The sequence below is a fragment of the Grus americana genome, chromosome 1, assembly GCF_028858705.1.
Source record: "Grus americana isolate bGruAme1 chromosome 1, bGruAme1.mat, whole genome shotgun sequence".
Lineage (NCBI taxonomy): Eukaryota > Metazoa > Chordata > Aves > Gruiformes > Gruidae > Grus > Grus americana.
This window is the reverse complement of record NC_072852.1, coordinates 93,546,259-93,563,292: the sequence shown is the minus strand read 5'-3', so window position 1 is coordinate 93,563,292 and position 17,034 is coordinate 93,546,259. Positions and strand designations below refer to the sequence as shown.

General features: G+C 38.9%; 1 protein-coding gene and 1 long non-coding RNA gene across 7 annotated transcripts in view; one reads left to right on the top strand and one right to left on the bottom strand.

The window, feature by feature from the left end:
• NME7 (NME/NM23 family member 7) overlaps positions 1–17,034 on the bottom strand; it is an 89,672-nt gene that overhangs the window by 56,240 nt on the left and 16,398 nt on the right. For 5 of the 6 annotated variants that reach the window (XR_008578553.1, XR_008578551.1, XR_008578552.1 and 2 more), the window contains 4 exons: positions 12,835–12,942; positions 9,203–9,369; positions 3,981–4,091; positions 418–468 (listed from right to left, as the gene is read on the bottom strand). Coding sequence is in view for 3 of the 6 variants with exons in the window: in XM_054836242.1 (XP_054692217.1) it covers positions 418–468; positions 3,981–4,091; positions 9,203–9,369; positions 12,835–12,942 (437 nt within the window). In the remaining 3 variants the exon portion in view is untranslated. Of the gene's footprint in view, positions 1–417; positions 469–3,980; positions 4,092–9,202; positions 9,370–12,834; positions 12,943–14,460; positions 14,706–17,034 lie in introns of all 6 variants that reach the window. The other variant, XM_054836274.1, reaches the window with a different exon arrangement.
• On the top strand, positions 3,250–15,790 carry LOC129210540 (uncharacterized). The gene is made up of 3 exons (XR_008578569.1): positions 3,250–3,443; positions 3,530–3,604; positions 14,862–15,790. It is a non-coding gene; the product is annotated as an uncharacterized LOC129210540 (long non-coding RNA).

The window sequence follows — 17,034 nt, the reverse complement described above, 5'->3', positions numbered from 1 at the left end:
CCCACTTGCTATCCTTTCAGTTACTTATGATTTGGGGTACTTGCTCCCAAATCAATTCTCACAGCTAAGTGTTCCCCCTCTAATTCTCATTATCTGCAAGCTCCACCCTGATCCTAACATGCTCCTTCCCTTGGCTTTGAAGTTTTGCCTTGCTAGGAGCATTTTCACTTCTGAGACAGGAAAGACATTCCTCTGATATCATCAGGCTGTAAAGAGTGCGAGTTAAAACCCTGGATAGCTGAAATAAGGATCTGTTCCTGGAGGAGGATGAACAGGGTGCATACTTTGCAAAAGGCTCCACTCAACTAAGACAAGTTCTGATTTTCCCATGGTCCTGCAGTACCAAATATGGTAAATGAATCCTGTGCATTCAGTAAATAAGCTTACCACATGTCAAGTTGAAATTGATATACCTACTTATAAAAAGGTTTTGACTGATGGTCCACGTAGAAATCAGCTGCTTCTTTTCTGGAAGAGTAAAAAGACATAGATATAGATGTATAGATATAGATACACACACACCCATATATATACATATAAAACCCCCTGAAAACCCCAAACTATCATTCATCAACATGTTTCTACAGGTAATGTCTTCCCAAGCTGGACAGCTTGTGGGATGTTTATGTCCAATAACAGAAACCACATTTGACTTTCTGTCATACTTTGTGAGGCTACAGGTGTAGCTTGTGGCTGACTCTTCCTTATGCTCCTGCTCTGGGAAGGAAGTAATTACTGAAGCCTGTAGCATAGACTTTCAGGGTCACTGATGGTCCCCACATTCTCAGTTGAGAAATAAATGCACAGAGTCACCTTCTTGCCAAGCCATTCGCTGTTATATTTTCATCTTTCATCTCAGTTTGAGTATGTTGGTTAATGAAGTTTGGTTTTAAAGCATAAATAAACAATTTATCTGCTTCACTGGAACTTATTTCCTTATCAAGGCTAGTGTTTGATTACACTGGTGCACAACAGAACATTGCATAATCTGGTTTCTATTCAGTATCCTCAAATGTTACAAGTCACATAGGTAGAACAATGCCCTCCAGAATAAAACTTGCTTTCTCCCACACTTTCCCACCTGAAAACTCAATTTGCTCTTGCACTTTCCCTTGGGAACACAGCAGTTACTACACACTGCTTTCTCCCAAAGCAATGGGGTTTCTGTAATGAGGAGGGGTCCTTAGATTGCCAGGCAAATAAAGGCCACCAGGCATAGACAGTATGTCTGTACCACAGCTGTTAGCCTTTACTCAGGTACTGGAAACAAAAAGATACCCTTTTCAGACAGGGTGGTGGCCCTCTCCAAGCTCTGCATTGCCACAGCCATGCTGCTGGCAGCACTGGGCTCAGCTACCCAACTACACAAGTTTCGGGGACCATTGTGCAGACCCACCATCCATCCACCAGTGGGCATACCATTCTGTGGCTTTTCACCCCACCACCCCCTGCAGCTAGCTCTTCCCTGCTTTTTAATTCAGCTCCTTCTCATGTTTAACTCTTGCTTACTGCGCTGAGGGTTTTTTGTTTGGTTGTTTTTTTGGTGGGTTTTGGGTTGGTGGGGTTTTTTTGCATGGCAACAGCTAGAAAAATCTGTGGAAGTTTTCAAGTCTAGCCCTGTTATTTTGCAGCTTCAAAATTCCAGTTCAAAAGTGCAGGCTTGGTCTTGGCTTGCTCCAAATCCTGGTGTGTATCACTTCCTGAAGCTTGAATTTGTGGAGAAGGACAAGCTCTTCAGGAGCATTGACAGGTGAAAGCAAGCAATACTGCTCACCTGTAGTCTCGGTACAAAGTTCATAATCAAAGCAGAGCTGCAGGGAGACTAAAAGATTCCCACTTGGAAAATTGGTTTTACATACAGAAACAGTCTTCTGATTTTTTCCTCTTCTCCACGATTTTGCTCACTTGGACCAGCCCTCTTTACTGAAGAAATTACCTGCATGTTTTTCAAATAACAGATTCCAAGTCTGAACAAAGGCATGGTTCTGTCATCTGCAATGCAACTTCCCAGATCTCTCTCCCATCTGCAGTCCATACTTAAGCCCAATATTGCCAGAGGAAAGAAATAACCTCAAGAAGAACCTAAGAAGAATTTAATTTTCCTCACCTTGACAAATATTTGAACAGTCACAGCTTTCTCCAGCTTTTCTATCAAAATGACCACCTGCTCATTGGAACTGAAAAATTCCTGGTTTGTTGCTTTCAGTTCAGTGTAAGTATGAGCCATTCAAAATTCAAAAGATTTTCATTGACCACACAGCTAATATGCTTTCCTTCCATTGCATAACTGCGGCAGAAACATGATTTAAAAATTATGCTAGTCACAGGAACTCTTGCAATCTCAAGCTTCAAACCTACACTCTGCAAATAGCCTGAAGTTTTGCTTACAATTCACTATTTCACCAGAAAATCCTCTTCTGAAACTAATTCACCAAATAATTTTGGAAAGCAAATATGAAAAAGGTATGCAAATAGATTAAGTATTATCACTTCTGAATGCAAAGAAATATTCGAAGGATATATTTCTGAAACAAATTGAGCTCTACTACTCAGTTAAGAATTTCTATTCCAATAAATACAAAACTGCAGTTGCGCTGTATAACTTAGTTCCTTTTTCATTTAATCTCTCTCATTAGTCCTCTGTTTTTAAAGAATGGAAAACAGTGTGCATCTGGGAATAATAGACTGAACTGACATATGATTAAATGAAGAGACTAAAAACCTGACCTATCAAAGCAGGTGCCTGCCCTCACTTTCACATCTTCGCTACAATTTTCACAGAAGGCATGAATCTACTTAAGAGTGATTGCCAGACAAACGTCAGTAATAATCCCTTTAAAGAAAGCAGATGATGATGCTGCTGGTTTGAACAAGCATGCCTGCAGAGATCTAAGGGTAGAAAACTTTGGCAAAGCCATAGTTCTATCATTTTAAAATGGCACAGTCCCAAGAAACAGAGTATATAGTACACAGAGAAACCACAAACACTCAAGACAGCATTTTAAATACATCCAGTATTAAAGCCCAATCTTGTGCTTATTAATAATTCCTTTCAATTATGCAGAAATTTTTATATAGCAATAGGCAATAAAAGCTCAAGTCTCAAAGTTTCTTCCCTTCAGTGTGAGTCAACTCTAAAGCATGTGACTTAGCTCAACAGTTCTTCAGGTTCTCAGACAGAAACTCAAATTAAGAACCACCCAACACAACACTTCAGGATCAAATCTCTCAGACTGCAGGAGAGCAAGCCAAAAAAAACTGTCTTGAAAGATATTGTGAACTGTAAATCAGCGTTAGAAACCTGACTGAACTCACAAACCGGAGTTGTTTGAGGGAGGATCTCGGACCAGTATCATCAAACATTGCAGCAGGAGAATACAGACAAGAGAAGGAAGTCACATAGTTTTTTTATCAGTATTTCAGAAAGCCAAAAAGGTTTTGAGGTAGGGGAAAATTGTTCCTGACCTCACACAGAAACCATAAGAACACATGAAAATGGTATTATATAAGATTGCTTTTCTTTTCAAAGACACGTTGTATATGAACAGATTTGGCAAAGCAGCAACGGAGAAATAGTGCGGTAACTTTGGAGGAGTCTTCTAAGGTAATTTAATTATGTTTTCTTTCCTCTGCAGCATGCCTTTTTTTAAATCTTGTAGCTCAATAAGTGGAGAGCAGCGAAGGTTGGGGAGAATTAGAATGATGCACGAGTAAAATAGCTAAAGCTATGGTAGTCACCTTGGATTCATACAGAGACATTATATATTTAATCACCCATCCTCATTTGCACTTTTTAATACTTAGCTTAATTCTCTACATGCTTTCAGAAACCTACATGATTATGAAACAGATGAGTCTTCCCTCTACTACTCACTGGGATGGATTTGATGTGTGGAACAACACTGCATAGCTTCAGAGAATGTTCTTAACTGCAAAAATAATATTTAGATACAATAGACCTCACCTCAAAAATTCCTTACCTTGAAAGCATCATCATTTTGGCCTTAGTTATTGTAAATCCTGCATTAATAATGATATCAATTAATTCTCCAATCTTGGGCATTGCATCAGGTTTAATCAAAGCCAGCGTTCTGGGAGGGAAAAAAAAAAAAAAGTAGAGAGATACAGCCAACACTACTTTCCTTAGAGCATTTGGTGTGCATGTTGAGTTTATATTCAGACAAAAACCCATCACATCAAAGAGAGAAATTCTGCCACAGTCAAACATCCAGTGTCTCATCAATTTCCACGCTGTTCTTGAATGCCTGCACAAGACATTATTGTGATAAGAATGAGCTTTGCACGTTACAATTTCCTTGGCTTTCTAACCCAAGTCAGCCCAGAATGTTCTACCAGCAGTCACTATTTACTGGCTTCTCCCTTCACTCTCAGAGCAAACAATTTACCACTTCTTCGTTAGCTAGTGTATATGGCTCCTCACTCACAGCTCTGGGTTAGAACACAACTGACTTGTTAATGTCTCCCTATGCTTGCTCAGCTCCCTTTTTTCTTTATGTTAATTATTATATACATAAAAATGAAGCTGTTAAAATTCCCTATTTAAAAATGCTACTTAAACACGTGCCTCTTCCATAAAACTCAAAGTGAAATGATTGTTTTATTATTACTTTTAAAATATTTGGAGACCTCAGTGAGAAGAAGGTCCTATTGTGCTTGGTACAGTACAAACACTTCATGGTATACAATTTGCATGCCAAATATCTGACACTGTTAATAGACACAATAAAACGTTGGCAGAGGAGGTATTACGTCTCTTATACTGACTGACAGCTATATTCTAAGGGAGACCAAAAATCTCTACACTCTCCCCCACATCTTTGTTTCCAAGTACATCCTGTCTTCTCGATAATTATCTTTTTATACTGTACATCCCCAAGGCCAGGACTGTTTTATTAGTGCGCTTTGCATAGCACCAAGTACACCATCAGCACTAAACATATTATTAATCAAAAATAACAAGCACAAAAAAGGTCTGTAAAATGGCATTTTCTATTTGCATTCATCTTGTGGTGAGTCAGCTTCAAATGTGCTCAGCTTACAAATCACAGATTTATTCAACCCTATATCTCAGCAACTCCACATCTCTGACAATCCTAAAGAGCTCCTTGCATCTTTTACACTGTTTCCAATAATGAAGGCTACCCAAGATAGAATTTTTTATTGCAGTACTTCTCTAAATGAAAGGCAAATAATTGCAAATTTCTCATTTTATATACCAGCATAGCATGGAAAGCAGCCTTTAGGTTAGCAGCAGTATATCCTAGCCAGGGCAAATATGCTGAGGTTACAGGAGATGGATGAACTTACACTACATTTACTTTGAACCTTAAGTGACCCCAGATTGACAGTTGCTTTGGGAACAGACAGACTATCTATTTCACAGCAAATCTAAAGAAAGGGAGGTGTTAGGACCAGGAAATGTAAAGAGGAAGATCTGAACATATGTGGCATTTTATCTGAAACTAAGGGAGAGACATAGATGACCTTCAGAGCTCAGAAGGAAACAGAGATTTCCTCAAGCGTCAGGAAGCTCACATACATGGACCAGTTTAGGCCCAGATCTGTTGGGACATATGCCACAAAAAAGACTGATGGACTAAGGGTGTAGCTAGAAACTGCATTAGAGTAGTCACCCAAGCCTATCCATTGCACTGCAAAGTCAAGTTGGGTTAGCCCTATCTTCAGATCAGGAAAGGCTGACCTCTGGCCAACATTCAACACAGCATACTCCGTGCAGCCTACGGCCTGTAGCAGGTTCCCCTCTTCCCCCAAGGATTTCACAGTTCCACCTCATTTTGTGATATTATTTATCTACAGGGTGTGCCACGTGCATCAAGGCATGTGAGGGGGAGCAGCTGCATGCTGGAGCAATGACATGTACCCACCTGGTCATACAATGCATGACCTGCATCCTGGCACAACAGGTTCTCAACTCTCATTTCCCATGAACAGTAGGGATCAAAGCACTGGAACAAGACCTCCAGTGCTGTTTGCATTTCCTTGAGGAATACTTTTTTCAATCTACGTTAGTATACAGGCTATTTGAGACAGACTGCTAATGCTAGAAATAAATTGTCTCTTACTTCTCTAATTTCAAGCTTTCTAGTAAAACTAATACCTACCAACATGTAATGAAATATTGCAATATGAAGCAATTTACCTAGAAGACATTAATACAAACTGCAATGAGCAACTCTTATAACATCTTTTCTCTAACACTGATGTATAAACTTTAACATTTCAATGTGAGCTTCTCAGAGGTATGCAGAATAAGAAAAGTATAATTCAGGATGCTGAAGACTGTTTCTGAGATTGGATTTTGATTCATGTGCCCTATTTTTAGTTTTAATTCAGAATATGTTTCTTGTGGTTTGACATGATGCAGTCTGCAAAGTACATTTTGAAACGGTTTTATGTCTAGGAACAAAGAGGAATGAAAATGAAGCTCATTTGCTTACATTTTCAGAGGAACTGTACGACAGTACTCTAATGAGTACTGAAACAACAGAAGATGGGAACTGATCAAAGGAATGGTGCACAATGCATGCAGTGGCTATGTTTGTGAGATCTACTTATTTCTAATAATAGGACTGTTGCATGTACGGTAGCTTATATCTTGTAGCGAAAGAAACACTGATTATGTCAAGGACTGGAAGCATAAGAATAACATAGCCCAATCAAAAAAGAATTCAAATCTTTCTGGTTGAGACAGCAGCTTTCTAACACAATTTTCAAAACTAGTGATATTAACTGACTCTAAGTATAGCCTACGTAGACAGGACACACTGGTCAGACAAATGTTTACCTCAGTTTACAACCACCCAGGATCACAAGTGAAAGACTACAGAAGCAGAAATCCCTACTCCACACCAGTGATTCCTTAGTGATACACTGTAAGTAAGCACATGCTTACTTACCCATTTTAGTCATTGTTTGTGACTGTTTCCTTATGATGCGCTGTGAAGGGAGCAAGGAAGAACAACACTCAAATATGGTTATATTTAAAAATTCACCCAAGACAGAAAAAAAGTAGGTGTAGAAATTGAAATTCCATAGAAGTGTCATAATAATTTCAGCCTAATTCTAGAAAATTTCAGTGCAAATCTATCCTCTTTTTACACATCTCTTTTGTACCTCATGTACCTAGAGTCACATTCACTTGCTTCACTGACAAAAACAAAAGTCCCTAATTCAAAACATTCAAGATTTTTGATATACATTCCTCAGTCTCCCTCAAAGGCCTTTGCTGAGCCTGTCTGCATACATATTCAGTAACCAAAGAACTTATTTCCAAAGTCGAACTAAACTGTTGATAGTCCTGTACAGCACAAAGGCAAGAAAAAGATGGGGAAACATTCTGCCTCATGCAACATCTTTAAAATTGTTAACAGAATTCCAGCTACAGATTATTTTAGGAATTATCATGTATTGCAGAAATCTTACTGTATCTATTTAACTAATAACTGCTGTAAAACCTGCTAGGACCAGGCCAAAAAGACAAATACCTCATATGCAACTGTTTTGCCCAAGGATTCTTTTAAAATGACCCTGTTTACCCAGTGAAAGCTTCTGTGAAGAAACTGGATTTTGAGGATCCCTTGCCTGTTTAAGACACCTTTCACTGTGTTCCTTTGGGCTATTCTGAATATGTAACACCACTTGCATATCTATGTTATCTTTCAGCCAGCATTCCTAAAATGTTTTCCAAACAGCTGACATGTCATAAATTCCCTCCTTCCTTTTGTAGAGCAGTACAAAAATTCACCCTCTCCCAGGACCACTTAATTGACACAACTATAGTGTTGCTGTATAGACACAACTTCCCTTACAAGAAGAAAATGTCATTTTATCACAACCTGCCTTTTCTTGGTATAAACTGCATCAGCACCAGGACTTATGCTAGTTTAGGCAGAACAGGAAATGCACAACTATAAAAAGTTACATTGATATAAAAAACCATAAACAAGGCAGATGTAATCTCCCCAAGGCTCCACTGAGCAACAGAGAGAGTAGCCACATATAGAGAAGCTGTCCTCTGGTGTTCCCCACCTCCTTTGCTACTCTTCCACCATTTCCAACCCCAGCTTACAGAAAATTACCAGAACTCCTTCTGGAAAGATATTATGGCAGTAATTTCCAAGGCAATGTTTTTGTGAGGTTAAGACAAAGATACATGTTAGAACTTGCAACTCTCCCTGTATCTCTGGTTATGTACAACTCTCCAAAAAGAGTTCAAAATAAGCCCAGTCGGTGGGAGGGAGGAAGAAAGTAGGTGAATAGGGCTCACTAGAACATCATACCCAAGAAAATATTCTGTGCTCTTTTCAAAAAAAGCTGGAGAAAATTATCAAAATGTATTAATTTGCAAAGTCAGAGATTACCCGCACTGCAGCCAAACCAGATTCAAATTCCTTGTAAATTAATCTTATTGTCATTTTATTAAGTCTCTCCTGATATTTTTGTTCTTGGATAGGCTCTCACAGTCTTTTCCAAAGCAAGTCTTTCAACCAAAAAGAGATTATGAGTCTTCATCCATCACAAATGAAGTTTGTCTTAACAAACAAGCCTATAGGTTTTATTGACGTTCTCTCTCTACACTTCCTGTCCTCATGCATACAGAGTTTAGGAGATGCTGAAAAAATTGTCAGAAAAAATCCTCAATACTGGGAAAAATAATGGAGAATGGGCATGGGCCTCTCTCACTCCTGTTCCTACTGGTTTTAGTTACTACTGCTAACACAGAGTAGATCTGACTGGTAAGGCACTAGGCTTCTGCACAGACCCCAGAGAGACAGGTGGTAGTTTCACAAGATTCAGGTCTTTCAAGCCCAGCACACATGAGGGTTACCATAACAATTCTGCCCCCAGAGAATCTACAAATCACAAGAATCCTACTGCTGCCTGCCCCAGGGGAGTAACAAAGCTGAACAAGACCCCCCAGCAGTTGACACCATGGAGAAGTTGACCTTGAAGATTTAACGATGCCAATCACAGGTTTGCCCGCGAGCAGAGGCCACTTTACTTCTCTCCAGCTATCAGTACGCCTGATCACTTCAAACTGCACACAAACTTGTAGCTATCTCCTCCTCTCCCCATACTACAGAAAACTTATTTCCAGTGAAGAACAACTACTTTGAAACCCCAGCCACAGAGGAGGATTTCAAAAAACTTGCTTTCTTACCTCTCTTTGCGGCTCCCCAGCTTGCGGGCTGTATATTGATCCCCATAGTCCACTAAGGATAGATGACGGGAAAAAACAGTAATTTTGTTGCCCACAAATAAATCCTCGAGGTGTAAGCTGTCATACTTGGTGCGCTTCAGAAAGGTGCGACGGTTCTTCACATCATACTGCAGAGAAAAGAAGATTAAAATCTACCATAGCAAGAGATTTAAGCTGTGGCCAAACTCAACATAATTTTTAGTCCTTCAGAAATTTCCATAGTACTGTGACATTGAATCTGATCACTGAATTGATTTAACGCCTAAACCTTTGAATTTGCAGGTGTACCAGGAAAGCTTAGAAGACTAAACCACAATTATAAATCTATTCCATATAAATAGACTCAGGCTGACAGCTATCTTTGCATTTTTTATTTTATCATTTGCTTGTGCTAATTCAAGCTGTGATAAATGGTTCAGGTGCCTAGTGGATACCTCTGCCCAGTCTCACTGAGAGTTCCCCCTAGCAGATCTATGCTGTTTCACAGGCCAATGGCTCACACCAGCAACGATCATGATACACACTGTGGCAGGTTTCCTCTTCAGGGCATCGTTCCAGTGATACTATGCTTGATTTGACTGCATGAGACTCAGAATTAGGGATGGATGGATGATTGCAACACGAGGTTGAGACATTCTCACTGCCTAGAGCTGCAAGCTCAAAAGCCTGTCAAGACAATTCAGCTATATATCATCATTCCAAGCAACAAGCAAGACGTTAATGTGTAGTTTTCTGGGTGGGCTGGCAAAGCACAAAAGGCAACCTGCTGAACAGTTTCTTCACTGCATTTAGTTATTACAGATGCCTTCAGTTTCCTGGGCAAGTGGAATCCTACGAAAGGGAGAGTTTTGTACTCCTCAAGCCAAACTTTCCCATCTCTGTCTTGAATTACATGTACCGTCCTCCATTGCAATGCTATATAGACTAGAATAGCATTAAAAGAAAGAATATAATTCCCACAAATTTTGGAGGAAAAAAATATTAAGATCAAAATTACATACTCCTCCACGTTCTGAAATGTATGAATACATTCCTGTCTTGTTAGAAGGCTAGAAGAATTCTAAGTTTTCCAGAACAGTCAAAACTTTGCAGATCAGAGAATATAAATTATTTTGATAATTTCTTCTGCTGAGGCAGGATTGTAAGGGAGAATCCTTCCTTGCTGAAATGTCTTTAGCCCCTGATATGTGCTCGTACTAAGTGTCCCCTATTCAAGTGCAGTAGGGAATGAAATGACAACATGCTGAAAAAACAAACAAACAAAAACCCACTTGAATTCAGCTACTTGTTTTTTTCTGGACCTTGCCAGGAAGCCTATTAACTGACTTGACCATACTCAAATTCTTCAATATCTTGACTAAAAGTCGGAATATTTCCTTGGTTATTTCACTAACAGTTGTTAGAAAGGCACCCTGAGCTGTTTTCTCTTCTCAAGCAGAAAATAAAGGTGAGGGAGAGGCATCTACCTGTGTTAAAGAATTCTTCTGTAGAGTGGAATTTTGGATCTGTTTAAAAGACCTTTTTATAAAGTGAATGATATGCCACAGCAGAAGAACCGTAAGACTGAACTGTCCATCTCCTGCGCGTGCACATGAAGAAGTAAATTATCCAAACCAAAATAGTTCTCTGCTAAGAATTTGTCCTTTTTAAAGATATCTTCTCTCTTTTTAGGAAATCTCCTGTAGAAAGAAAAGTTGTTCAGGCTTTAAGAATTCCCCATAAGCATTATTAACTATGGAAAATTGACTGAATGGGGCATCTCTTTGTCAAGAGATCCAGTTTGATCATAAAAGCTGCTTGCTGTCCTTGGACAAAAACCTATGCTGTCTTCTTCCAGCTGCAAAGCAAGCAGGAAACTTGTCTCATCATTCCCACTGTCATGGGAACCAAGACATGAAGGACCAAGAAAGAAAAGGAAAACTGAGTACTTCACATAATACAAGCTTTCAACAGCTCCGCTCCACCCTCAGCTGAGGTGTGATAAAGGAGAGCTATTGTCAGGGAGGTGGGAAAGAGGATGAGACATCTTTCTCATAAGCGAGGAGAAGGTGGCTCATATCCATTACCTCCCTTCTCCTCAGATATGTTAGAAGTAAGAGCGGGCTGTCATCTCCTCAGGAAGATATGAAAAGATGCAGAAGAATTAGGCAGTAATGAAGAAAGAATTACCAAATTCTGCATAAACTAAAAAAAAAAAAAATTCCAGAAGAGAATTCTAAATTCAATCTCTGTTCACAAACTCACTCCTCAAAAGATATTCTTTCTATAGAGCTGCTACATGCATTTTTGCTTTTATAACTCCTGTACTGATCACATACAGTCCACATACACTCATGACTGCATAAGTAGTATACCATCTTAACCGAAGAGTGCACTGGCAAAATGCAAAAGTCTACCAAGCCATAGGTATTTGGTGCTGAATGCATTAAGATGCTCAAGAACACCTTGAAAGCTCTTGGTTTTCAGACCTCTAGGTGAAATGAACAATTTTGCCAGCCTACGCATGGTTGTGTAGGAAGATTATTACGGCTCCTGACTGATTAGCTAAACTGCCTCTGAGAAAAAAAAAAATAAAACCCCTCACATTTTGACGACTGTGCACACACAGACATCATACAAAGAACTAACTTAAAAGGTACAACATCATGATAGAGTTTTGTTTAAAGAGACTATCAGTAAAAAGAGCAAAGTGCATCTTCTCACACAGGTGGATACCATGGTTTCAGTGAGCAGTAGTTTGGATAAGGAAAGGCAGATTCCACTAGCTTTCTTATTTCTGCATTTGGTATTTATAGCAGGAAAATTAAAATTTGATAATGAAATTACTAAGTGTGAATACCCAAATCTTGGCTTTTCTCAGACCCTTAGGTCTTCATTAAAAATCAGAAAAGACCAGTCCAAACCATTCAGTCATTCCCAAAAGGAAGCACAAAGCTCTGGTTGGTTTATTAGGGTTATCTTTACAGTACATATTACATTTTTATATATATACTTGCTACTGCAGTCAATAACAATTAACCTGCTGTCAATAAACAATGGGGATTAGTTGTATGAACCACAAGTCAGAAAGGTCTGTGCAAGTACCACTGATGGAAAAAATCTTGATTGTCTGAAATATCCTTCCTTTCATTAAAAACAAATTAAAAGCAATTTACCATTTCCTCTACTTTGATAAGACTCTTTTACATTTTACTCTTCAGAGACTTCTGGAATTCCAGCTGAAGCTTATTCCCCTGTTTAGAATCTGCTTCAATTTATGCTTCCCAAGCAGTAGGTCAGTGCTATTGAGTTTCAATTCTGAAACCCAAGTAGAGATTGAATGAAAACAGATTTGTGAAAATGAATCTCTCCAGGCCAAAGCAAGCTTTAAGAAAAAAAATAAATCATAAACATGGAAGCTCCTCCACATGCTTCACTGTGAACTTGTATTTTTGCTTTTCTTTTAACTTTAGAAACAGAGCAAGATAAGTCTTAAATTACATTTTCCTTTCCTGGAAAATAAATAGGCACAGGCAGCGGCTTACCATTTTACAAACTGTTTAATTGGATATTACACTTATGACTACAGGGTTTTTTTTTTCTTTTATTCTTACCATTTCTACTGATCCATCTTTTGGATAATACAGAAGTTCATAACGTCGAAAGAGTGAAGCATTTGGGTCATACCATTCAGCAGTGAAAGCAAATCTGTCGTCTTGACTCTAGAAAAAGAAAATGGGGAAAAAGGGCTATTACAGAAAGCATTCATGTTTTAGATGTAAAAACACATAAATAAAAAACTTCCTTGCATTTTTTATTAGAAAAATAAAGAAAAAAAAATCTCTAGTGAATGCACTTGCACATTCTGTATGTCATCATCTGCTTACCACAGCTGGTGACATCTTTTCACTTGTTAGCTATCATCTGCAGCCCCGGGGAGAAGGACTTGGGGGTATTGATTGATGAGAAGCTCAACATGAGCCGGCAGCGTGCGCTTGCAGCCCAGAAAGCCAACCGTGTCCTGGGCTGCATCAAAAGAGGTGTGACCAGCAGGTCGAGGGAGGTGATCCTGCCCCTCTACTCTGCTCTTGTGAGACCCCACCTGGAGTACTGCATCCAGCTCTGGGGGCCCCAGTACAGGAGAGACATGGAGCTGTTGGAGCGAGTCCAGAGGAGGGTCACGAAGCTGATCAGAGGGCTGGAGCACCTCTCCTATGAGGACAGGCTGAGAGAGTTGGGATTGTTCAGCCTGGAGAAGAGAAGGCTCCGGGGAGATCTAATTGTGTCTTACCAGTACCTGAAGGGGCCTACAGGAAAGCTGGTGAGGGACTGTTTATCAGGGAGTGTAGTGACAGGACAAGGGGGAATGGGTTTAAGCTGAAGGAGGGTCCATTGAGATTAGATGTTAGAAAGAAATTCTTTACTGTGAGGGTGGTGAGGCACTGGAACAGGTTGCCCAGAGAGGTTGTGGAGGCCCCATCCCTGGAAGTGTTCAAGGCCAGGTTGGACGGGGCTTTGGGCAATGTGGTCTAGTGGAGGGTGTCCCTGCCCGCAGCAGGGGGGTTGGAACTAGATGATCTTTAAGGTCCCTTCCAACCCAAACCATTCTATGATTCTATGATCTTTTAAATACAATGGAAACAGCATGGCAGTTTTCAAGGCAATCTCGAAACTTATTCTGATTTCATCAGTTATGAAATGTGGACTGTTGTAGAAGTTGTTGTTAGACTTCTTACCTTTGTGAAAGTATTTGATTTACTTTCATTTGTTAAAAAGACTGTGTTTGCTCACAACTAAATTACAGAATCTTAACACATTTTCTACACATCCTACAAAAAAAAATTTTCCTCTTCCTGAGCAGTCGTATCTGAACTCCTGTTAATGATGAGATAAACATATTCAAGTTAAGAACATTAGTTTGATTCACTACTTAACTTCCTGAAAATTACATGAAGCATAAATAGCCCTATCTCACTTACAACTCATTTTCTGCCCCAAAGGAGTGTGACAAGAAAGCTAGACTGCAATAATTCTAAAACTGTAGCTACATGTGTATCTTCTCTCCACTCCTCATCCTTTAGAGGATAACCACTACAGGAAAGAAAGCACAAAGGCAATGCAATGCATGCAGATATGCAGTTCTAGCACCTCTTAGTGGTCTATGTTTGTTAGCTATTGATACTGCAATATCAGTTATTTGATAGCTGTTAGATGGAGCTCTAAATTTCTATTTTCCATACCTCCTCTAAATCTGATTGCTACTCCTGAGGGTAAAGCACAGTCTTGTCACAGGCTGCCACTCTTTAGATGTATCTGTACTCTTCTTACACATCTTAAACATTTAGGTACAACTGGGAGTTCAAGTTGAAGCCACATAGGTCTTTTTAGTCCGTCAGATTTTAGAAAACAGCAGCATTTCAGTTGTTTCAAAGACTGCTCAATAAGCAACAGGACAGAAAGAGTTCCCATGGGTTTCCATGATATTCTGGAACACCAGCAGGAAAAGAATCATCATCATTTTCCTACTGAGTGCAAGCCTACAGACATACAGACATTTAAAAACAAATCTAAACCAAACAAAAACAAAACAAACCCAACAGTGATCTTGCTTTTGTTGTCAGTACATTTTTTTCTTTTGCAGATTGAAGTCCTAACACAAGCAGCAAAGAATGAGATAACAAAGGACAATTTTGGAATTTTACAATGTGATGAATGCTTGTACCTGTTCAGTTAAAAGTATCACGGTGAGTGTCCCACCGTCCTGTCAGCTCTTATGGTACCCCTACACTGCATAACAAAAACATGATTATATCGCAAAGACATATGCAGCGGGGGCAGCACAGTGCTCCATGAAGGATGCAAAACTTTCATTTCTAACTGTAGAAGTCTGTACTGCACTGAAAGCCTTATTTGCCTGAGCTACTTAACTTATGTGTTATCTCTACACTACACACTGCAGCCTTTGACAATACTTCAACTCTTGTTTTAGGTATAGCACCCAGCACAAAAACTCCCTGGGGACCTACCCTGGTTTCTGGCCCTTACTTAAGCTAGACTTGCTTGTGTCTTCATTGCTACTGCTGTCGTTCTGGAGATATGTAAATCAGAACAAACTCTTTCTTATTTCAAAACTCACACCTTAATTTTTCTGTATAGGCATGTCATTGGCAATAAGCAATAATATGTTTGTCAGACAATAATAAATGACTGATTTCAACCTTGATCTTGATATACTGCTACTGCTGGAAGACAAGACAAAACATTTGATCAATTAGTTTGACCATCATCTTGTCAAGGATGGATGTTACAGAGAAGCAGTTTTCTACTAAAGAGGTTGCCTAAAAAGAAAAACCACCCTTGTTTCTAGAGTATTACCTCCAGAAGTTGACTAGTGATGTATGAAATAAAAAAGCTGCACCATCCTTAATCAAGGCCTCTTCATAATATGAAGACATATATAATTGCATTACTTCATGCTACTTATTTTATACTATAGCATTACTTTCAAATATATTTTCTAGGTAACAGTTGCCAGAGAAGCTACTAATTTTCATTTAAGCCAAACTTCCAAAATTTCCAAATGATTACTTGTCTTGGGGAAGTAATGTATTTATGTGAACAAGCAAAGAAAACACCATTAAATTTTTCACTTAGTCACCAGTATCAGTCATTGGTACCTTCATGTTTACAGTGAGAAACTACATTATGTGTCTTGTCTGGTGAGGAATTGGTCTGCTTTTTTTCTTTTGACACAACCTTGGGTTTAAGATGCATTTGAAATTCATTTTATAATATCTTACTCAATGTCTGAGCTATTTGTTATTCAGCAAGTTCTGTTGGCCACTGCTTCTTATTCAGCTGAATGGCAGAAATGACCATTCTGTATTATTTTCTTTTAGCACTGTAAGCAAAGGCAAGGTAATAAATGCTACTTAGACTTGAAAAACACTGCAGAGCTAACCCCCAAATGCCCAGTAATGAAATCAGTGAGCAGCAAAATCTGAATCAATTATTATTCTATATCTGGAAAATATGGAGAGCTAACAGTTTTCCAAACTGACCAAAACAGACTCTGTAAAGCTTGTCCTGGGCCATAACTAGAATTTCCTCTGCTTTATGGACATAAAACTATCACAATGAATATTTTTAAATGCAGAGAAAAATACCACAAGAAAACTTAAGAGCTTATGGGAAAGACTAAAAATAATTGGAAATGGTTTATGTTTGTGAACAGGTAGATTGTTTCAGAGGAGTGCAATGCAAAGTGAAGAAATTCAATATTAAAATCAAAGTAAATGCCCTGCCAAACAAGTATAATGTAAAACACGGTAGGACTGCAATTTTACTATTGCAGATTCATGCAAATAGTCTTAAAACAGATAGAAGACAATCCTGAATACAATCATGACATGGAGTAACAGAAACATATTCTAGTAAGCCCTTGCCAGGCTCTCTGTAAAACTGCTACTCCAAGTCATCAAAACCACCAATCAATTTAAGTTTTAAAAAGTGAGTACATATTAAGCTCATAATACATCTTTTTAAATGAGAACTGAGACTTTTATTTACTTATTTAATGCAGGAGCCAGATTTTGAAAGCAAAAACCAAACTCCCAACAAAAAACCTGTCCACTTCCCATCACATATTGTAAGGATTGCTATAAAATTTTAAGTTTTCACAGCCCTGAAATTATCTTTCCCGAACATTTACTTTCATCTGCCATTAAAGTGCTCAGTCAACAGAACCAGTACAGCAAACAACTTTCTTACACACTCTGTCACTAGACTGCAATGTGGAAAGGAGTCTCAAAGAT